This window comes from Phascolarctos cinereus, unplaced genomic scaffold (genome assembly GCF_003287225.1).
Source record: "Phascolarctos cinereus isolate Bilbo 61053 unplaced genomic scaffold, phaCin_HiC Scaffold_2;HRSCAF=192, whole genome shotgun sequence".
NCBI lineage: Eukaryota > Metazoa > Chordata > Mammalia > Diprotodontia > Phascolarctidae > Phascolarctos > Phascolarctos cinereus.
The window spans coordinates 287,939,183-287,961,962 of NW_027555625.1; the positions used below are offsets into that span (position 1 = coordinate 287,939,183).

General features: G+C 41.0%; 2 protein-coding genes across 3 annotated transcripts in view; one reads left to right on the top strand and one right to left on the bottom strand.

Annotated features, from left to right (window-relative positions):
- Positions 1-10,526, bottom strand: part of CUNH19orf12 (chromosome unknown C19orf12 homolog) — a 126,585-nt gene extending 116,059 nt beyond the window's left edge. Inside the window, exon 1 of the mRNA XM_078150095.1 lies at positions 10,195-10,526. Coding sequence (XP_078006221.1) covers positions 10,195-10,327 — 133 coding nt within the window. The 5' untranslated portion in view covers positions 10,328-10,526. The remainder of the gene's footprint in view (positions 1-10,194) is intronic.
- CCNE1 (cyclin E1) lies at positions 9,853-22,348 on the top strand. Of its 2 annotated transcripts, none has more exons than XM_020985067.2 (12): positions 9,853-10,182; positions 11,540-11,583; positions 11,670-12,765; positions 12,959-13,027; positions 17,511-17,641; positions 17,744-17,879; positions 19,399-19,545; positions 20,076-20,171; positions 20,471-20,608; positions 20,736-20,847; positions 20,949-21,106; positions 21,695-22,348. In XM_020985067.2, exons 2-12 carry the CDS (start codon positions 11,570-11,572, stop codon positions 21,803-21,805), a joined length of 2,208 nt encoding a protein of 735 aa, XP_020840726.1. In that variant the 5' UTR covers positions 9,853-10,182; positions 11,540-11,569; the 3' UTR covers positions 21,806-22,348. The 2 variants fall into 2 exon arrangements, with proteins under 2 accessions (XP_020840726.1, XP_020840727.1); XM_020985068.2 differs by lacking the exon at positions 9,853-10,182 and adding an exon at positions 10,444-10,922.
- Positions 22,349-22,780: the final 432 nt, after the last annotated feature.

The following is a 22,780-nucleotide window of genomic DNA, read 5'->3' on the forward strand; positions in this document are numbered from 1 at the left end:
TGTAATATGCTGAGAGAATAGGGAGAGGTAGAGGGACTTTGGTGAGGAAAGAAGATAGATTTAGGAAGAATGAGGCAGAATAAAAGATAGAATAAGGTGGCGATTAGGCTCAGAAGAGGAATTTTTGATTTAAGATCATGGAAACAGAAAAGCTACAGGTAATAGTAAACTCTAATATATGACCATCCCTATGAATAGGAGTGTTCAAAGAGATATTAGCATGTGTATTGAAGTCCTCAAGTACAAAGGCAGGAGTTGGGGTGAAGAAGACAACTGTGAGCCAGGTACTAAATTCTCTGAGAAAGGAGGGAAGCTGACCAGGACACCAGCATAAGAAATCCGCAGAGGATGATATGCATAGATGGATGGAGTCCATCTCAAAGAAGAGGTCCCTCAGTGGTGACATACAGTGTAGAAGGGGCAGTGAGGAGCAAGCTTCTTCTGGCCCTGTGTATTGGGAACAGAGTGTGGGTAGGAGGCATGAAGTAAGAAGCACCCAGTGCTGGAGTGACCATGAATATGGTGCCTTCCAGAGGAATCAGGTTTATGCGAGTATCAATAGATGTAAGGGTTTTTAGATGAAGATAGGTAGGATGAAAAAGAGTTTATAAACAGTATCTTTGTTTATCCTTATACTCTTCATCATCTGACCTCAATAGCTGCCCTATCCTTCTTGAGGATTTTTTTCCTCCCTTAGCTTCTGTGATACTTTATCTTCCTGATCCTTTCCCTACCTAAGTCTATTTTTCTGTCTTCCTTAATGAGTCTTCTTATTCCATTTTTTAATGGTATGCGTCATGGCTCAGTTCTTAGCTCTCTGATCTTCTGCCACAATATATCACCCTGTATCCCAAAGTCAAATCTCTAGTACCAACCTCTTGTCTGCTCTAGTTAGCTACAGGACATAATTCATTTCAATTTCGCTCAGCAATCACTTTCTAAGAATCTACTAAGTACAAGGCATTATGTCAGGTGCTGGGGATACAAAAATTAAAAACAAACAAACCAGCAGTCCTTACTCTGAAGGAACTTACAGTATACTCAGGATGGGTAGGAGGGTAGTAAAACATGTAATCAAATAACTATGCTGTGAAGCAGGGTGAAGCAGAGACATCAACAGCTTAAAAAAATTTGAGGTGTAAGAGATCACTCATCTGAGTGTGTGTGGGGGAATCAGACAAGGTTTCATAGAAAATATGGCACCTGACTGGCACTTTGAAGGAAGGGGATGATTTCAACAGCCAAAGACATCAAGGCAACGTATTGTAAGCATGGGAGATGACAGCCCATGCAAATACAGGGGGGCAGGATGAGATTGGGCACAGCCAACTGCACAGCTTAGATGGAACATAGAGTGGGTAAAGGAATGCAATAAGAATTGAAATTAGAAAGACAGATTGGAGCAAGAATGTAGAGGACCTCGTGTAGGATAAAACCTAGTTTATCTAATGGGCAGCAGGGAACCACTGAAGGTTTTTAAGCAGGTGGCAGATATGACAGATGTAACATTGTATTGGCACTTGTGTGGAGAATGGATTGAATCAGGGTGAGACCAGAAGCTGGGAGATCAATAGGGCACACGATGAGTAACAAGGGCCTGAAATGAAGGGGAGTGGAAGTGGATTGACAGAAGCAATATTAAAGTAGAACAGAGGGGCAGCTACATGGCACAGTGGATAGAGCACTAGCCCTGAAATCAGGAGGACCTGAGTTCAAATCTGGCCTCAGACCAAATATGTGACACTTACTAGCTGTGTGACCCTGGGCAAGTCACTTAACTCCCATTGCCTAAAAATAAATAAACAGATAAATAGATAGATAGATAGATAGATAGATAGATAGATAACAAGTAAAGTAGAACAGGTAAAACTTAGTGACTAAGTGGATGTCCTGGATATGGGAGAAGGAAGAGTAAAAGAGGACTACCAAGGTCCAGATTTGGGTAACTGACACAATGCCAGCTCCATCAACAGAAAGTACAGGTCTCAGGGAGAAGGTGATGAGTTCTGTTTTGTATATGTTGAGTGTCCATCCAACAGGGCTGGAGCTCAATCCCTTGTTATTTGTATAATACCTTAGAGTTTACAAAACATTTTCATGCATATTATCTCATTTAATCCTCACAACAACCCTGTGAGATAGGTGGCGAAGTTATAGTCGATCCCATTTTATAGATGAAGACATTCATGGACACAAAAGTCACAAGTGGGACTTGCCCCAAGTTCCATGGTTAGTGGGTTAGTGGCAGTCAAGACCAGGATACAGGACTTTTGCCCCCTTGCAGCTTTATCCATTGCACTATGAGTTCCCGCTCTGCTTTCTGGAAAGTATAAAAAGCAATTAGAAGCCAAACCTGGAGAATAAAGTGAGCAATCAGGCTGAGTATTACGGTTTTGAGTCCAAAATGAGGTGTGACTGTAAAGTAATTGGGCTGAATTTCTTGTGTGACCTGAAGACTGGCTCAGACAGCCAGTTCCCAAGAGGATTTCCAGACACACCTGAGCAATGGCGACATGGTTGGAATAAACATGTTGCCTCCCCAGGGGTCTCCTTTGAAGGGGACAGTATTCATTTGGGTGTGTAAATTCTGGGCTGTTTGTGAAAAGAATCAATCATGCTACATCTGGTATACTGCCTTGTCTCTAAGAAGGTGTTGGTTGAATGAATTGAATGTTTGCATGTCTCTCAACCAGACTGTGCAAGTGCCTAAAGGACAGGGCTTGTCTTTTCCTTCTCTCTCCCACACAGTATAACTGAGCATAGGATTAGTAAAGTGTACAGGGTCTTAGCAAAGACTTGCGGATTGATTTATGTCTTAGTTGCCCTGAGTTGGTCTGCCAGTGGCCCTAGGAATAAGTAAGTGACTCTATCTGATTTAAAATGGGACTGTTAGATTGCCTTTGAATTTCATTTATTAATACCATTGTGGCCTCAATTTCTCCTTCCCTCTCTCTTCTGTCAGTTTAACACTGAACAGTGCTAAGCACTGGGGTGGGGAAGGTTAAAGGAGAAGCAGAAAGCACTAGACATGGTCCCCCTGGCTCTTAACGAATTTGTTCTTCAGCCTGGATGACGTAGGGGTGATGGAAATGAACTTCAACTAAGAAGTACCCAGCTCCATTGTGACTATAAAGATAGATAGTTAAAAACACTGTAGAACTTATTCAGGGTCCCTATTTATTCTTTAGACTTACTAAGGGTTGGCTTTATCATATCAGTTTGACATTTTGTAAGAAGAATAATATAGGCAGTTTTCAGATGAAGAAATTAAAGCCATCTATAGTCATATGAAAAAAGTGCTCTAAATCACTATTGATTAGAGAAATGCAAATCAAAACAACTCTGAGGTACCACACATCACACCTATCAGATTGGCCAACATGACAAAACAGGAAAATGATAAATGTTGGAGATGATGTAGGAAAATTGGAACACTAATGCATTGTTGGTGGAGTTGTGAACTGATCTAATCATCTTGGAGAGCAATTTGGAACTATGGCCAAAGGGCTATAAAACTGTGCATACCCTTTGACCCAGCAATACCACTTCTAAGTCTGTATCCCAAAGACATCATAAAAATGGGAAAAGGATCCGCATGTACAAAAATATTTATAGCAGCTCTTTTTGTGGTGGCAAAGAATTGGAAATTGAGAGGTTGCCCATCAATTGGGGAATGGCTGAACAAGTGGTGGTATGTGAATGTAATGGAATACTATTGTGCTATAAGAAATGATGAGGAAGTAGAATTCAGAAAAACCTGGAAAGACTTGTATAAACTGATGCTGAGTGAAGTGAGCAGAACCAGGAGGACGTTGTACATAGGAACAGCCATGTTGTTTGATGACTAACTTTGATAGACTTAGCTCTTCTCAGCAATCCAAGGATCTACCAAAAGTCTCATCATGGAAAAAGCTATCCACATTCAGAGAAAGAACTATGGAGTCTGAATGCAGATCGAAGCATACTATTTCCTTTTCTTTTTTCTTGTTTTGTTTCTTCTTTCTTGTGGTTCTTCCTATTGGTTCTAATTCTTCTTTACAACATGACTAATGTGAACACATGTTTAATAGGAATGTATATAGAGAGCCTATATCAGATTGCTTGCTGTCTTGGGGAGGGAGGTGGGAGGGAGGGGGAGAAAATTTAAAACTCAAAAGCCTATGGAAGTAATTGTTGAAGACTAAAATTAAATAAATTAATTATAAATAAATAGAAAAAAAAAAAAGAAGAGCAATACAAGTCAACTGGGAAATTAAGACCTGTTGGGAAAATACTGGGAGAAACTGGAATTACCAGCCTGGAGAAGATGAAGGAAACAGGTATAAGTAGGCAACAGCCAGTGTGGTTTGAACCAGACCTTGAAGGAGGTGAATGCTAGCCATGGATTAGCAGACAAAGGGAAGAAAAAAGGGAGGGAATTCTCAGCAATGGAAACAGGCTGATCAAATTGTGAGAAAGGGAACCAATACTTAGCTATAGGGATTTTTGGTTATGTTGTGGGGTGGGGGGAAGGTAGAGAGGTGTGACTGTGGAGAACTCCTTGAGGTCAGGTACCATGTATTATACTTTTCAGTATTCAGTAAGTTCTTTTTTAAAATGTAATACCTCTTGTGCATAAGTTCTAAATAACCGATATTTATGTAATGCTTTAAAGTTTTCAAAGTACTTTATATTCATTACTTAATTTGCATCTTGCATAAAGCCTGAGGTGGAAGGTTCTATAGATATCATCCCTATTTTCTAGATGAGAACACAAGAGGCTGGGAGATCAACTGTCAAAAAGCCAATAATGATATGGGATTTGAACTTGGGGCTTCCAGACTCTAAGACCAGTGTTTTATTATGCTGAGCACCTTTGAGGAAAGAAAGATGAATAATCTTTGATTTCAAGGAGCTTACTTTATAGTAGGGGATCTTAGATACTTAGTAGCTTTGCTACCAAGGGCAAGTCACTCAACTTTTCTCAGCCTTAGTTTCCCTTTCTATTTCTTTCAGAAATATTCTATTTCTGGAGAATAATTATATATAATAACATATATTATATAATATATTATCATATATATTATAATAATATCACCTACCTCCCAAGGTTGCTATGATGACCAAATGAGATAGCCCATGGAAAGTGCTTTGTAAACCTTCAAGTGCCATGATGTACGGACAAATCTATGTACAAGACTGAATATGATGACTGCCCAGTGAATTATAGGAATGGTGATGGGCCATGAGATCTTGTCATGTGAGGATCTATTGAAGGAACTGCTGATGCTGAGTTTAGAGGACAGAAGGGGGACTTAGGGGGAACATGATAGCCACCTTCAAGTATTTGAAGGGCTGTCATGTGGCAGAGGGGATTAGGCTTGTTCTGCCTGGCACCAAAGGGCAGACTTAGGAAGAATGACTGGAAGTTAACAGAGAAGCAGATTTAGGTTTGATGTAAGGAAAAGCTTCCCAACAATGAGAGCTATCCCAAAGTGGAATGGGCTGCTGGGGACAGAGGGGAGAGGAGGGCAAAGAAGAGAGTGTCTTCTCTCTCAGCAAAGGTCTTTCAAGCATAGGCTTGACCACTTGCTGGCTCTATTTTAGAGGTAATTTTTATTCAGATCCTAGTTTGAGAGCCTTTGAGATCCCTTGAAATTCAGGGTTCATTCATCTTTTTTGTGTCATGGACCCTTTTGGCAGTCTGGTAAAGCCTATAGACCCCACCTCAGGATAATGTTCTTAAATACTTAAAATACATAGGATTGCAATGGAAACCAATTCTATTGGAATAAGTAATCTAGATATATCTTTTTTTTTAAAGAAAAAAAGATGAGTTCATGGACCCAGTTATGAACCCAAGTTCTAAACTCTGAGAGTCTGTGATTCTCTACATGGTGTACTTCAAATACTATAGGAGTTCAGAAAAGGACAGATGCCTGCAGGCTGGCAAAGCTTCACATAAGAGGCAGGATATGTGCTGTGTTTTGAAGAATGGATAGCATTTTGACATTTAGAACTGCAGGAAGGGAAACATAGAATAGGCATCAATAAATATTTGTTGATTGATTGAAGGGGACAGATGGGAGAAAGGCTTGCAGAAGCAGAGGCAACACTCTTTGGATGCATAAAGTTCATATGAGTTCATTTAAAAATTAGTCTCATTGTTAATAGTTACATCTCACAGAATCAAATAGGAAACTGGGGGAGTTACACTGGTTCTCCAAAGATCTTCTGGGCTGACCTGTTGTACACAGTGTTATATAAATGACCCCTTTCCCCCCACTCCATTCACTTTTTTCAATCAAAGCTGTTAAACAATTAAAAGATGTCCGTTAAGTGAAAGGGCTATACACTAAAATATCAAACATCTGAATATAATTGAACTTAACTCTGAAAATGGAAGTACAAAAGCATCAATGTCAAGTTCAGTTTGAGTCCACATTTTATATATATATATATATATATATATATATATATATGTGTATATATATATATATGTATATATATATATGTGTATATATATATATATATATATATATATATATATATATATATATATATAAAATGTAGGGAGAAAAGAAATGAACCTTACTTTACAAGGTAAATATTTTTGTAGAGAAAAAAGTTGTCTTTTGGGCAAATCATTCTACCTCTGTGGGATTCTGTTTCCTCCTCAAAAAATGAGTACTTTCCCTGCCTGGTCCAACATCCTACAGTTCTACAATTCTAGAACCAGATGAGAACAAAACCTTTCAAAGATGGAGTGGGAACAGGAAGTTGGACAATGAGTGCAGAACAAGACCCTTCAAGGCAGAAGACAAAAGTATGTTAGTTTTAAGGGAGGAGGGAAGGAAAAAAAGGTAGAAAGAGGGATCGAGCCTTGGATTTAGGAGGCTGGAGAGGGCATGCCTGTGGCTGAAGATGATTTCCACTACTTCATACTTTTGCCTGAAGGATGGTTCTGAAACTTTCAAGACTGGTGTCTTCGAACCCTTCACCACATGAAGAGGGATCACTTGGATTGAGTTTTGAAAGATAGAGAGGATATAGTTGGAATGGACCCATCATTCAACAGAAGTTGCCTCAGGCTGTACTCAGTGGCAACTGTGATACAGGTTACCCAGTACTGGCTCTGGCAATAATTTCAATCTGCTTTATGACCATCCCTACTCCCCAAAACCAGTTAACAAATGGCCAATTCATTCATTCATTCAACAAACATGAGTTGAGGTACTAACAAGGGAGTCTTGAAATATCCAAATGTCTGGCAGGAAGGAGAAGCCCTGGGCCTAGATAATCCCCAAACTGAAAACTGAGCTCCAAGGATAAAGGAGAGCTCACTTCCTTGGAGTGCAATCAATACCAACTGCAGACAGACAGAGGCTGCCTCAGTGACAGCAGAGTCCAGTTGTGCACACAGCTGCCCAAACTTCACGGACTATCAGAGAGAAAGCAACCCCTCATTACTTGTCTCATTATTTCCATGTCTCCTGAGAGAAAGAAGAATTGGTGTATCTGTAAGGGAAGATTAGGTGTGGTGTGCTCTGGGAAGGCTGCCTCTTTCCCAGGGAGATCCCCCTCCAGGGGCAGAGAGGCCCCTCTTCCCAGGGGATAAAATGATGCATGGCCCTCTTCAGATCTGGCCCTTACTTGTCTTCTCCTCCCACTTCCCATGTCTGTGTCTAATCTTGTTCCTCTATTCTAGCCAGTATCATTCCATAAAATTCCTATTACGTTATTCCTTAAGCTTCATTGTAGAATGGTCTAGGAAAGGCTGGAAGGAAACAGAAAACCAAGGGATTAAGGAAAAATTGGTTTTACCAAATGAACGCTAAACCATAAGCTTTCTGAGGCCAGTGGACATGTCTTGTTTTATCTTGCATCCCCCTAGCAAAGGATTGCACACAGTTGAGTGCTCACACATAAATAAAGAAATAAGTAAATGCTTGAATTAAATTGAATCCTTGCTTTGCAGGATGAACTTAGAATCACTGAACATTAAGTTGGAAGGGGGTCTTTGTTGGAAGGAACCTTGAATCATCTAGTCCACCCTACCCAATTTCCATTTTGTAGATCAGGAACTGAGACCCCAAAGAGGTTAAAGGACTTGCCTAACAAGTCAGAGTCAGTAAGAGGAAGATTTGGGTTAAAAGCCTGTTCTCTTAACTCAGTGCAATTCAACTGCATGATTAACTTATCTCAGGTTCCTCCCGGCCTTTCTTTCTCCCAAACACACCTGGAGCCTAGTAATCAGTTTGCAATCCCTCTCACCCTTGGCACCATGGAGACCACCATCTTTATTCATTAATTGGCAGAGGCCCTTTATCCTCATCCATTCATTCATAGCATCCTGCCATCCTTATTCATTTGAAGAAGCACTTAATGTCAGTTAGAACATCTGTGATGGATAGATAAGGAAACTGAGGCATAGAGATATGTGATTTGCCAAAGGTCACAGTAGCAGTAAGCAACAGAACTTGGTAATGAATCCAGGACTTCTGACTCCAAATCCATTACTCTTTCCATTGAAACGGCTATGTCTTTATTCATTCACTTATTCATTCTCACTCATTCCACAAATATGATCCAGTATCTACTACACCTCCTGGAGTTGGGTTTGTAAGTAAAGATTCTGTCTCTGGGATTTTTCAGAGCTCTCTCCATTTGAAGAAAAGAAAGTGTGCTTTTACCTAAGGACGATTTCCCAAAGAAACATCCTTCCTTAGATCGTACTTCCCAACTTTTGGTTCAGAAATATGGCTGTGGCATAATGTTGAGGAACCCAGGAAGGGAACTATCTATAAATCATGACTCTCTCGAGCTTACAGTCTTTTGGAAGGTTCTTTTGGAGGAACCCTGAGTTATAGTCATGCCAGATATCCCCACAAGGCCACGTGCAACAAAGTGCTAAGTTGAATAAAACCAGGGGCCGGAATGTAAGTGTGACAGGGCCTCAAGGGCTAGAGAGCTCAACCGGGGTTGGGGAGGTCTTCCAAGACTTGGAAGCAGGGGTTACACATGAATGAAAGGCAGAAGGGAAAATCACACAGGCTTCTGCAGAGTCAGGTAGGCTTGGTGTTATCTTGCCTTGGGTATATTACAGAGGGAGTGGAGAGAAGAGAAAGAGTTGGAACTGGCATCATGGCCTTGAAAATCAAGAAAAGCAGCTAAGACATCTACCCCCACACACATTAACCATGGAGAAAGACACCAAGCACAATCTACAGCGGCGATTGCAAAGGCCAAAGAGCAGTAATGCCTCCCCTCCATCCCACCTTCCAAGTTCACCCCATCTCATGACACTGTTCCCCAGTTTTGAGGCTGGAACCAAGCCTGCAGTCTACGGGTCCCATACACATTTTCTCCCCCTCCAAAAGAGCTATCACAATTGCCCCCTTGTTTACACGGATCTGTAGCCCCGACCATGCTGTTTTTTGCAGCTCATAGAGAGAGCAGCGGTGCTCCGGCCAGCCCCGCCTCCCTTCCCTCATCTGTTGAATTGCAAGCACCCCCCTCCCTTCGCCTCTCCCTAAGCACCAGGAGGCCCCACCTCCCCTTAGCAGCTGCACATCAGTGCGCATGCTCCCTATGAATTGAAGAGGTGGGGGGGGGAGCGGCTTTTCATCCGGAGCTGCTGGCCGGGTGCCCCCTACCCCCAGAGCTCGACGCCCAGGCAGGGAGAGCTGGCCCTAGCCCGGCCCAGGCAGTGAGGCCGAGACAGGCCGGACCTGAAGTGGGGGGCGGGGAGGGTTAAGAGTGGGGGGGGAGGGGGAGAAATGAGGGGGTGGGGTGGGGGGGCCCCTGCGCGCCTTAGATATTTTTTTAATGTCCCGCTGGAGGGGGGCGCGGGCAGTCAGGGTATAAAGGAAGGTAGCCGCGCCCTGCACATCCCACCAGAGCTGCCCAGGAGCTCCGAGCTTCGCCTCCTCTGGCCTCCTCCTTCTTCGCCTCTGGCCTTTGCCTCTCCTTCTCTTCACCCTGCCTCCCTCGGCCAACCCCGATCACCAGCTGCCGCCTGCGGGCATCCATCAGCAGCCCCCAGCTCCTCCACCTCTGCCGCCTCCGCCACCTCCACCTCCCCAGCCGCTGCCTCCCCCACCACCCCCGCCACCTCCTCCAGCTCCGCTGCCGCAGCCTCCGCCGCCACCACCTCCGCCACCCGCGCCCGCTGCTGCAGCTACCAGCCGCCGCCCATTGCGGGTAAGGATGCACCTGGGGCTTCCAAGGGAGGGTGGGAGGAGGAGGGAGGCGGGCACGGTGGGCATCCTATCACCACAGCTGGAGAGTTCCGCAGCCGAGTTCTGATAGCAGCCGAGTGCCCGCCGCCAAGTCTTCGCAGCCACATCCCTACAGCCAAATCCCTGCGGCCACGTCCCTGCAGCCAAGACCCTGCAGCCTATCTTTGCAGCCGGGTCCTCGCAGCCGGGTCCTCGCAGCCGGGTCCTCGCATCTTCGGCCTTCCAGCCTCATGACTGGTAGCTGGTGTCAGCGGCGGAGCTCTACGTCCTTCGGGTGCCACCGGGCAAGACCAGCGGGCAGAGCCGGCAAGGGCCACACTCGAGACCGAGTGGTGTGGCTGGCGGAGCTGCTAGCGGAGGCGGGAGATCTCCGGAGGAGGGCGGGGAGTGGGAGCCGCAAACACCGCCCCTGAGGGCGGGCGGGCCAGCCCCACCAGCCAGCCAACTAGCCAGCGCTAGCGAGCCAGCAGAGCGGGTAGTGAGCAGGCGGGAGATGGGCTCAGGACGGCTGGGGAGATAGAGGCAGAGGAACGCACGCTGTTAGCTCGCTTGCTCACTTGACCAGGAGGGTACGCAGTACTCGCTGCCCGTTACGCAGCGGATTGGTGAGGCTACCCCCTGGCAAGAATTCTGCCTTGCTCGGTCATTACCTCTGCCACCTGGATTCCCGCTGTGTGGCCGCCTGCCAGAGCAACGGCGGAGGTAAGGGGAGGGGAAGGGAGGTGAACGAGATGCGAGAGCAGGTGAACCGGGATTCTGCGGATCCCAGGATTACCTCGTAGACGCGCCATATCCACTACTTTGGCCGCGGCCGCCGCCATCACCACCACCACCATAAGGTTGGGGTTCGCAAGAGGTAGATCTGGCACATTTTCTCCCATTTGATGGTTTGACGCGAGGCACGCCAAGAAGGGGCGGAGGTGACCTTCCCCCTCCCCACCCCCAATTCCATTGACTTTGCACATAAATCCGCAGAGGCAGGTCTGGTGCCCCGGGTTGCACTTGAGTTTGAAAGATCAGTGTACCCCGAGGACCGCTGTTTTCTGAGGGCTGAGCGGGAGGTCAGAGAGTCTTTTTGCAGTAAATGAGTGGGTCGTCTCCTGGAGATTGATCTTGAGGATCTGTGGCCCTTCTCCCATTCTAAACTGCTATTTTTCCCTGGGGGCTTGGGACGCTTTCCCCACCACCACCCTGGGAGAGAAAGGGGAAGGAGGAAAAGGATCGTGTCCTCTTGGGAATTAGGGGGCCGCAGGGTAGATTGGTACTGCTCGGCAAAGACTTATTAGACCTTTTAATCTTTCCTCTTTCTGTCCCTCTAGAACTGAGGTCTTAGCCCTTGCTCTGCCACAATGTCCAGAGAAAGGTGAGTATCTCTGTGGCAGGAAAAGGGAGAAGGTGGTTTAGGGGCAAAGCCTCTCCCAACAATCCCCGTTGGCTTTGTTTTTGCAGCGGTTCTGAGGAATGCCAGGGGAAGGAGGAATTTAACCAGGATGTGAAGGAAGATCATGTTGATGAGAAGGAAGAGCCAAGCCCCGATGAGCTTGTGAATGGGAAGGAAGAGCCAAGCCACGATGAGCTTATGAATGGTATACATGAGCGGAGCCCCGATGTGCTTATGAACGGGACGCACGAGCCAAGCCCGGATGAGCTCTTTGATGGGGAGGAAGATCCAAGTATTGATGAGCTTGTCTATGGGGATGATGATCCAAGCTTTGATGAAGTTATCTATGAGGAGGAAGATCCAAACCCTAATGAGCTTGTCTGTGAGGAGGAAGGTGCGAGCTTAGATGAGCTTGTCTGTGAGGAGGAAGGTGCGAGCTTAGATGAGCTTGTCTGTGAGGAAGAAGACCCCCATGCTGATGAGCTGATCTGTGAAGAGGAAAATCCCAACCCCGATGAGCTTATGTGTGATGAGGAAGACACCGTTGATGAGGAAGATGCCAGTCCAGAAGAGCTTATCTGTGATGAGGAAGATCCCAATGCAGATGAGCTTATCTGTGAGGAAGAAGGCCCAAACTCAGATGAGCTTATCTGTGAGGAGGAAGGCCCAAACCTTGATGATCTTATCTGTGAGGAGGAAATCCCACACCCTGATGATGAGGACTTTATTTGTGAGGAGGAAGACCCACAGCCTATTGATCTCATCTATGAGGAGGAAGATCCAAGCTTCCACGAGCTCATCTGTGGGGAGCAAGACCCAAGTCTCCATGAGCTTTTTGATGGGAGAGATGAACCAAGACCAAATGGGAGGGAAGGCCCCAGCCCTGATGGCAGGGAAGACCCAAGCCCTGATGGCAGGGAAGACCCAAATCCTGATAGCAGGCAGGATCCGAGTGCTGGTGAGCTCTTTGACGGGAAGAAAAACCAAAGTCCCAGTGAGCATGCTGAAGGGACGGAGGAAAGAAGCCCTGATGGGAAGGAAGATGGCTGGAATGGGAAAGAGGAAGAGAACAAGAAGAGGGGTATTGAGCCCGGAAGAGAGCAAAGTGGTGGTGGCTCAACAGAATCCTCCCGCTCCCGGAAAAGAAAGGCCGATGTAGCTGTGGTGAGTACCAGGGAGGTAAAATAAGGGGAACTCCTTCCCTGTCCTAGATTCCAAGTATCCTGGGGCTATAGGGATCCTTAGTCAGGTATTGTGGGAGAAAGGATGGGATTTGGGGAGCCAGTTCTTGGTCAAACTTTATGCTCACAGTTTTATGTTATTTTCTCACTTGTTGGATTGTGTTTTTCGGATCTAGTTTTTGCTGGATCCAGATGAAGTATTGGCCAAAAGGGAAACAATTGGAAGAACTGCAGTCAGGATACCGGTAAGCTTCATGGTCTGCGAGCATGATCATTGCTATTTCCTAATATTGACAAAAATGATTTTTAAACTCTCTAGTTTCCTCTTTCCTTACTACTATAATCATGCTTTTACTATATTCTTTTGTTCTTCCTCATTCATTGCAATTAAAGGTAATCCTTGCCTAATTATGTACTCTCAGCTCCTAACAAGCTGAGGGCTGTCATTCCTCCTCCCCATATTAGGAAAACTCTGGACACTTAGATTTTAGATTTCACATAATAGTTGGAAAAGATCTTTGCAATCATCTGTTTCAAGTATTTCCCTTTACTGGGGAGGAAACTGAGCCCTAAAGAAGGTAAAATGATTTGCCTAAGGTAACAAAGCTAATTATTGGCAGACAGACCTAAAACCAAGGTCTCCAGCCTTGGTCCAGTGTACAAGCTCACATATGATCCAAATGGGAAATACATATCTTAGTCACCTTCTGAAGAACGACGAACAGCTCAGGGTAAGTGGATTAATGGTGGTCTCTAAAAGAGTAAGTTTCTAAATGAATACCTCTCCCTATTTGGAAAGCCCCTTTACACCTTTGAAATTCTTGAATTCCTTCTGCCTGCAGCATGTGGTAACATTAAATAAAATGGCTTGGTTTGTATCTTGATGACTCTGCCTCACTATCTCTGGCCAGTGATTTTTATATATGTTTAACATTTAACTAAAAGTGTTGCTACCAACTGGGTTTTGAACTGACCTTAAGAGGTGTAAGTATTTGTAGAAGATATTGTACATTAATACGTTTCATTATAGAATTCCAGTTGATAGTCTACTTGTCTTAACCTTTCCCTTAAGAACAAACCACTAAAATTATACATTGTGATATCTGATGCTCATTATGAAAAGAACTCATACTATCTTTACCTCCAGAAATGACTGGAGACCATAGTCATGGTTTGGATTTAGAGAAGGTACCTCTCACTCTGCCCCCTCCCATCCTAGGTCATATCTTATAACATCATAAAAATTTTTTAAAAAACAAGAGTAGGAATATTTATTTTAGCTGAGTTAAGTACTTGTGACAAACTTGGGGGTGGGCAGTACATCATTTCATAGGAAAATGAACAATGTGATGTATCTAAACAGAGGTAGCAGCTGGAACCTTAAAGAGTAGAATACTTCATAGCAGATGGGCATCATTGTTTGAAATGGTAGTCATAGTTTAATATATGTAGTCTTTCCTAAGCAGGATTCATTGAACATTGAAAAGTGAGATTGGTGATTTCCTCCTAAATTGGAAAAAAAAAGTATTTCAGTCTAGTAAAGAGAATTGTTATTCCTTTTTCCTTATCTCCTCTCATCCTCACTAAGCCATTATTAGCTATACTAATCAAACCCAATAATGTGGGTTATATGGGTGTTATAACCCCATTTTTAAGATGCAAAATATATTATTAGGTATACTTTGATTAGAAAATAAATTTATTTTTTCTTCTGTCTCACAAATCTCTAAGTACCTACTATGTGCATCTTCATTTCTTAGAGAGAGCAGCAAGAATGGATATTGATTTAGTTAAGTGTTTCCAATTCTTAAATGAGGAATAGACTAAGTAGATCTTTTGGTCTTTGACATATTAATAGAATATGATAATAGCTTGCCTCTACATAGCACTTTCCAATTACAGAACATTTAATAATAACATTTTACATGAGATAATCTAGTTGCCCTATCTCAACTCAACTGGTCACATAATATGGTATGTAAATAGTAATATTGAGTTTACTCATATCAATTTCCAGCCATAGATATTTTAAGGGTTTCTTGTAATTTTCTACACACTCAGAACAGATTCTTATTTATTTTTTAAAATATGTTGATATCTGAGTTAATCAGTCTACTTAGGGAAGAATAAGAATGTCTTTGATGTTAATTTATGAAGCTGGAATTTGGAAGTACAATAGAAATCTTTTGGTTGGCTTGTGGTTAAAATCATTCTGTTAAAGAGTTAATTATTGACCTGCTGAAGTGAGTGCGCATATTCTTTAGAAGAACAACAGAGGGGTTACCACTGTGAACTGTCTTTAAAAATCATTAATAATTCTGTCTTTGACTACTTCATCAAGACCATATCTAATCCTAAGATAATATTGAGCAATTTTATTAAACTCTAAGACTAATGTAGTATATCCATCTTGTTGTTTCAGAAAATTTGTAGCCCTAACATGAGTCCCAATTTTTTCTTTCTTTTTTTATTTTTTTTTTTTTCTTTCTTTTTTTTTGGGTTAGGCAATGCGGTTAAGTGACTTGCCCAGGGTCACACAGCTAGTAAGTGTTATGTGTCTGAGGCCAGATTTGAACTCAGGTCCTCCTGAATCCAGGGCCGGTTCTCTATCCACTGTGCCACCTAGCTGCCCCCCAATTTTTTCATTGGAACATTTCCTTGAGCTCTCAGTTTATACCAGTCCTCTCTATAATCCTCCTCTTTAGTTTGGGCTAATCTTTTAAAGCTAGGTACTTCTTCAAGGTGTACTCAATGGAGTAATGCAGTGTTATTCTGCTTACCTACTTCTTCTGTAAGATGCCTCCTCTAGGGAAAAATTAATCGGTTCTTAGGTCTCTTGTAACTCTTCTCTGACTTGTAGTTTAAAAATTGCTGCCAACTTATCTACAAAGACCTGTTCTTAGCTTTGCCAATCATATGGTCAGAGATGATTGTGCCCTCAAAGCAAAATTTTGGGCCCACTGATAGAAGAGTAAAATTCACTTACAGCACTCTTAACATGCCTCTTATTGAATCATAGAAATGCTACCAGCACTATGTTGTAGACTAATTGGAAGAGGTTTTCTTTCTCCCACAAGTTATCCCATGAGCTGCAATGGGAAATCTTGCATGTCCATTCTACCTAGGATGAGGAATGGCCTTGTTTTTTAGAGGGAGAGGGAGAGGAGACTTGATTCCAACTTAGATACCTTAGCAGCTTGAAAAGTGCACAAACAACCCCTGAGTGTAAAATGTGTTGAAAAGGGACCTACTATTGCCTAATCAGCACTCCTTTTGAGCCAGAAGCTAGATGATATTCATTTACAATTTTTTCAGTCTTTTGTATTAAAACTTAATAGGCTTCCTCCTTATTAAAACAGTGGAAATGCAAATAGATTCAGACTTTTCCACAGGTTTTCCATGCAGGCACAGTACTTCGACATTTTCAGCAAGATGGTTGCATTGTTTAAAGGGGTGGGGGGAGTTGGGGGAAGAGGAGTTCTGAAAATTGAGTCTAAAATTGTTTATAAAGCCAGAAATTAAATATGGGAACTTAAAATAAGTCTTAATGCAACTCAAACTTTACCAAAACATTCCTATTTGAATAGAAATCAAATATTCCAAAACTTCAACTGAGACCACTGTGACATTTGGGATACATTTAGTCTGCAAAGGTGGTCTTAAATGTTTGGATTTTCTGTTTTTATGGTTTTTATAGAAGGCATAAATTTTAGTTCTCACAATGCTGGATTTATTGCTTATTTTTCTTAAAAATATAATAATACTTTAAATGTGTCAAAACATTTTGATTCTCTTTTAAGGGGGTTAAAAATCTTCTATGCTGTATCCCTGTACTTTTTAGTACCATATGAAGATAGAACCGATACATTGCTCATACATCCTGTTCAGAAACAGACTTTCAATTTAAGGGAGCTATACTAGATAGCCACATGAAAAGGTTTGCTAGTTCCCTCTATCCTAAATCTGAAAGGTGCAGCAATTGATGCATTTTAATTTCAAACTTGCTACTGCAAGTTTGATTTGAGCAGTCTTATTTTTATACTTTTGAGTATGGACAGCCAGCTTAAAGCAAATATTTTGTTGTAGAACATATTTACTTTATCTCTTTTTGTTCTCTACCTAAAATAGTGATATGATTGTGAAGTAGTCTGTAACTTTAGATAAGGTCTAAGTAAATGAGGTAGCAAAAGCCCAGAAATCTTTTATAAAATGGCACAAAAGGATATGAAGAATGTTTCTAGGAACTAAATTGTAAATAGGAGGTGCTTGCTAGATAAGAGACAAGGCTCATGGCTGAAATGAATGTGTGAGGTTACATGAATTTCATTTATCTAGACAAAGGGTTCTTAATCTGGTGCCTTTGAATACATTTCATTGGACTCATGAATTTTTTTTTAATATTTTGATAAGCATGTTTCAATTTATTGATTTCTCTCCTATGTATTTTATTTTATGTACTGAAAAGCAAAACCTTCAGGAGTCTCTAGTCTTTATCTGATTGCCAAAAGAGTTTAAAATCCCTAATCTAGACTTGACTTCATTCTCCTTTATCCTGAAAAATGTAGGATTCTGCTTTAATTAAGATAATGACACTAATATGTTTTCTGTAGTGTGAAGGTATTTCTTTTTATGAATAAATGCTGTCTTATATAAAGAATCATTTATATTCTCTGTACTGAGACTGATTTCAAGTAACCCATTACTTAAGAAGATGTTTTCCTTAAACAGGCTTTTCTCAGAAATCCGTGGTCAGTGATTCTCACACCTGACAAAGGAGGGGATGAGCCATCATTACCTAATTCTAATATGCCAACCCACAACTTCTCACAACATAGAGCTACACCATTACCATTATTGGGGTAAGTAATTAACCTGCCATACCCACTTACACATCTGTAGCTCTTCACTACAGCTTTCCTTCTAACTTTTAGGCACTTTAATAAGTGTTTCATTTTTTATAGCTGGGCAAATAGAGATGAGGTTTGGAAAATCATGTTAAGCAAAGAACAGGTATACCTGAGGGATAAGAACTTTATGGAGAGACATCCTTCTCTACAGCCAAGAATGCGATCCATCCTTCTGGATTGGATGATGGAGGTAAGTTTGACTGTTGGCATTAAACTGTGACAGTATGGTATAAACAAGTATGTGATTATATTTTGCTCATTCACAAAGAATTCTTTGAATTGGTTTTCTGGTTCTTTTTTTGAATCCATGAAGTATTCATTGCCTTTCTCATTTCCAAAACATGGAAATCAAAGTAATTCTGTTTTTCTTTTCTAATTTGGCCCTGGAACAAACATTTCTATTGTTTAAAATCTGTGGCAGACATGAAGTAAAGTTGTTCTCTATTTTGTAACTCTGATAGGTAAATTTATCTTGTCTGGCATATCCAATCTTCTACAAGAAGTGCTTTATCATATATAACTTTTGATAAGTGGGGTTTTTTTTCCCTTAAATTAGGCCTACTGAAGCTCTTAACTATGTTACCAAATTCTGCTATTTCTTTGTTTTTCATAATGAGTAACAGTTAAAAATTCAAATAAGTTAAGAAACATACCTATCACAACTGTGATTTTTTTTGCATATGGAAAGGGTGCCCAAACCATTAATGGCAGGTGCTAAATTTTGGGTTTGGTGAAGGATCTTTGAAAATTTGTCTTATAAACAACAAGAGTTTCACTTCAAGGGTTGGGTTTTATTTCTGTTCTAAAACATAATGGTGGAACTTGAATACTAGCTGGTGATATTAACTCTAATCATTAGAAATGGTGTTTGACACGCTAAGGAATCTTCATAAACTTATTTTATTTACACGAAATGCTCTCTTTACTCTTTCAATCATTCCTCCCTCCCCACCAAAAAAATATACTCGCTCTTTGCTTACATACAATTTAGATTCTAACAGAGACAAATTTTGAAACATTAACATATTAATGTTGGCATATCCTATTCCTAGAAAGACTCAGTGTTTTTTATTAGCTTTTGTGATGATACCTTACGTTTGTATAGCAATTGGTCATTTACAAAGCACCTTGATAGATTTCTCATATGATCCTCACAATAACCAGTTAGGCTGGGAAGTTTTTCCTATTTTACAAAGGAGAATATAGACACATTCACTTAGTAAGGAACAGAGCTGGGATTGGAATCAAGGTCTTTTCCTTGGTCCATTGATATTTCTACTATACTGTGATGCCTTTAAAGCCTGACTTTGTGCCTGTCTTTAAATCTCTGTATCTTGATATTTATTAAAATTTTTTGTTATTTTAACCATCTAGTGGTATATGGTAATGTGATGCCCAAGACACAATGTTTTTCAGAATAAATTTTGAAAGGTTGATAATTTTTTGTGAGACTTTCATAAGGGGTTTTCTCTTGAAAACAATTGTTTAATTCTTTAAAGGATTGAACCTACACAGGAAACGTAGAAGAGTTGGACCATATTAAGTAAGACTCAAGTTCTCTATATAAGTACACTTACAGGTTAGAATGGAGAAAAGTAAACTTGTCAGCACTTTTGTTTTTGCTGTTTTGTCTAAAAGCAAAACATTGAAAGCCCATGAAAAACATTCTTTCAGGTAAATGTACTAAAACTTATTAAATATTTTTTCAGGTGTCTGAAGTCTATAAACTTCACAGGGAGACGTATTACTTGGCACAAGACTTCTTTGATCGATATATGGCAACACAGCGAAATATTACAAAAACACTTCTGCAGCTTATTGGGATTACCTCATTATTTATAGCTGCCAAACTTGAGGTAAAACTGGTTCAAGTTTTTAATGTTAGTATTACATGTTAGCTTCAATGAGGGTAGGAAATCTGCTCATGTTTAGAATACCATCTATTTTACTTTTATGGTATGGAAAGTACCTTACTTTTGGGCTATGAATATGGTTTAGGTGGAAGAAACAGCCTTTATCTTGGCAACTCATGCTAACTTAGGGCCCAACTGTTAAATGTGAAGCTAAGAGGGGGCAAAAAAAAAATTGCTCTAAAGATATATGATAGCAAGCACAGTTCATTAATTTCTTTCAGATTTCACAGGCATTTTGACTACTGGTGGGCTCTTACATTTTTCCCATGAATATATTGCCATGAATTAACCATCTAAAGATGCTAGAATTCAAAATACATAAATTAGAGTGGAATCTTTATGTTTTTGTATCTTCATCAGTCAAACTTGGTTCAGAAAAAGCGGGTAATGGGATATTCGAATGGACACTATGGCATGCAGATGCCAATGTTTGGCTTTGGTGGTAATGATGATTTTATTTATTTTTCTTTCAGGAAATCTATCCACCAAAGCTGTACCAGTTTGCTTATGTGACAGATGGAGCTTGTACAGAGGAAGAAATTCTTACCATGGAATTAATCATTATGAAGGTAAGTTAGTAATGATTTATAAAACATTTTCTGCTCAATCTTCATGCAGAATTTCTTCAAGGATGAAAGCAATTGCCTGTTTGAATTTGATTCGTCTTCAATTGTATACCTAATTATCATGTCCTCTGAATTAAATAATGACCTTCTAAGTCTTGATTCTGTGCGGACATACTGTAACTCTGAAGATGGTTGATTATTTGTATGGCAATCTACCCCGCATGGCAGGGTGCTCCATTACTCTTGGCTTAGCTGTTGATCTCTAAATTGTCTTCTCCTTTCTTCCCTCCATTTTATTCTAGGCCCTTAAGTGGCGTTTAAGTCCAATGACACTTGTGTCCTGGCTAAATGTATACATGCAGGTTGCTTATCTCAATGACCTGTATGAAGAAGTGCTCATGCCACAGTATCCTCAGCAAATCTTTGTGCAGGTGGCCGAGGTAAGTACCAGCACTACAAGTTATCCCATTTGGTGTGGCATCCCATCTATCTTAAGTAATTTCATGGGGGTATGTTTATTGATTGACTGACTTGTTTTCTATCATATTTTCCCAACTTCCTTTGTAGCTTTTAGATGTCTGCATCCTGGATATGGGCTGCTTTGATTTTACTTATGGAGTGCTGGCTGCATCTGCCTTATATCATTTCTCTTCCACTGAGATAATGAAAAAAGTTTCAGGTAAGTTGGATTTCAGATGCATTTGAAGTGTGTATATCAATGTATTGACATATCCATATTTTAAGCTTTAGATTGAGCACTGTTTTCACTTTATTTCCCAGGCTTTGATTGGCCAGAAGTAGAGGACTGTGTGAAGTGGATGGTCCCATTTGCTATGGCTGTAAAGGAAGTAGGAGGAGCCAGACTCAAATATTTCAAGGGTGTTCCTAGTGAAGACATGCATAACATTCAGACTCATGTGAACACCATAAATTTGCTGGTCAGTAATAACCTTTATATTTTCTCATACCTTGATTTAAGGATGATAAAACAGTACATTGTTCTAGAAGCGACCATACCCAGTCCATGTAATCCTTTGCCCCAGACAAGACTACATATAAATAACCCAGAAAGATACCCGCCCATGTAATTATTTTTTAAAAAAAAAATCATGGAAGGAGATTCAACTTCTAGGTGTTAGGTAAACCAAAAGATCACTTTATATTTTTGTGAGTTTATTTCATAAATTTAATGTAGATTCTTAGGAAATCAGTTGGTGAAAAAATATATTGGAGGACTGAATCTGATTTTAGATATACTTAATTATGTCAGTATGAAATTGATCATTTCCCCCTTTAAATATCAGCCCATCCTTACCCCTAGATTATCACTTCTGAGTTGAAAACTCATTTTACTCAGAATTAGCATTGATTTGCTCAACCATCTTAATATAAAGGACAGTTTTGAAAGTATAGTAGGATTTAAATGTTATTGCATGTCTTCTTTTCAGCAGTTAGTAAATAAATATAAGTAAAAAACCTACTTTTTTAAAAACCATTGTTATTTCTCTCCTTTGGTATTATTTTAGGACAGAGCTTATGAAAAGCAAGCCATGCTGGCTGATGAGAGAGTGTCTGCTCCCACTGGAGTCCTCACACCACCACAGAGTGATAAGAAACCTAGCAAAGAGCAGGAGTGAATTTTCTAACACTTCTCATCAGAAATGAATTTGCTGAAGTGCCTGCTCTAAGCTCTGCTCCGTTGACTGCTGCCTGGGGGATTTGTTAGCTTTTACAGATTTTTAGATGGAAACATGCATTTCTTTTCCTTAACAGAAGCTTCTTAGATGGGACTGGGGCGGAAGTAGTGTTTTTATGGAACACACGTTTTAAAAAAGGGGGTCAAGTACACCAGCCACCTATAGAACACCAACGAGTGCTCCAGATGCTGCTAGGAGGGTGATACTTGGTCGACCATTCATACAATAAAAAAGCCTTGAAATTAAGTATAACTCTTTCTGGCCTCTGCTTTAGTACCCTAGGGTTATTAATCACATTTAATGCATGAATGCCTAATTATTAACATTATACTGCAATAGTTGCAACTAGCTGTGGAGGGTAGCTTGCCATTCCTGCAATATTAATTTGCTTTCCTTTTTAACCCTTTCTGTATGTAAATTGCTGCTATATCTCTATTTCAATTCAATAAAGTTACTGTCTCAAAGGCAGCAGGTTTTTCGGAACTTTGTCTAATTAATTGGAGTTGAATGTAAACTTTGTTGCCCTTGCTGCTATCCATTAGGCATGGTCAAGAGTGCCTATTTGGTGGCTTGTTTTTATCTTCCAACAGTGAACTGTACTTAATGTTGACCAACAGGTTGTTGAATTGCTGTTTCCTCTCCCTTTCAACAAGATGTCATATCAGAAAAGTCCTAGTGCCACATTCATTTATCATAAGATTCTTGTCTGTAACACCCTCTCAGATCAATATGCTAGGCAGCGGAGGTGGGGAACAGGGAGCAGAAATTTCTAGTCCCCATTATACCATTAGCTACATAATCATGGGCATGTCATTCAACATTTCTCAGAAAATCAAAGAACATATTTACTTCATTGCCCTGTGTGTGGGTGCTGTGGGAGTGTCAAAAATGAGTAAGATATGTTCCATCCTCAAG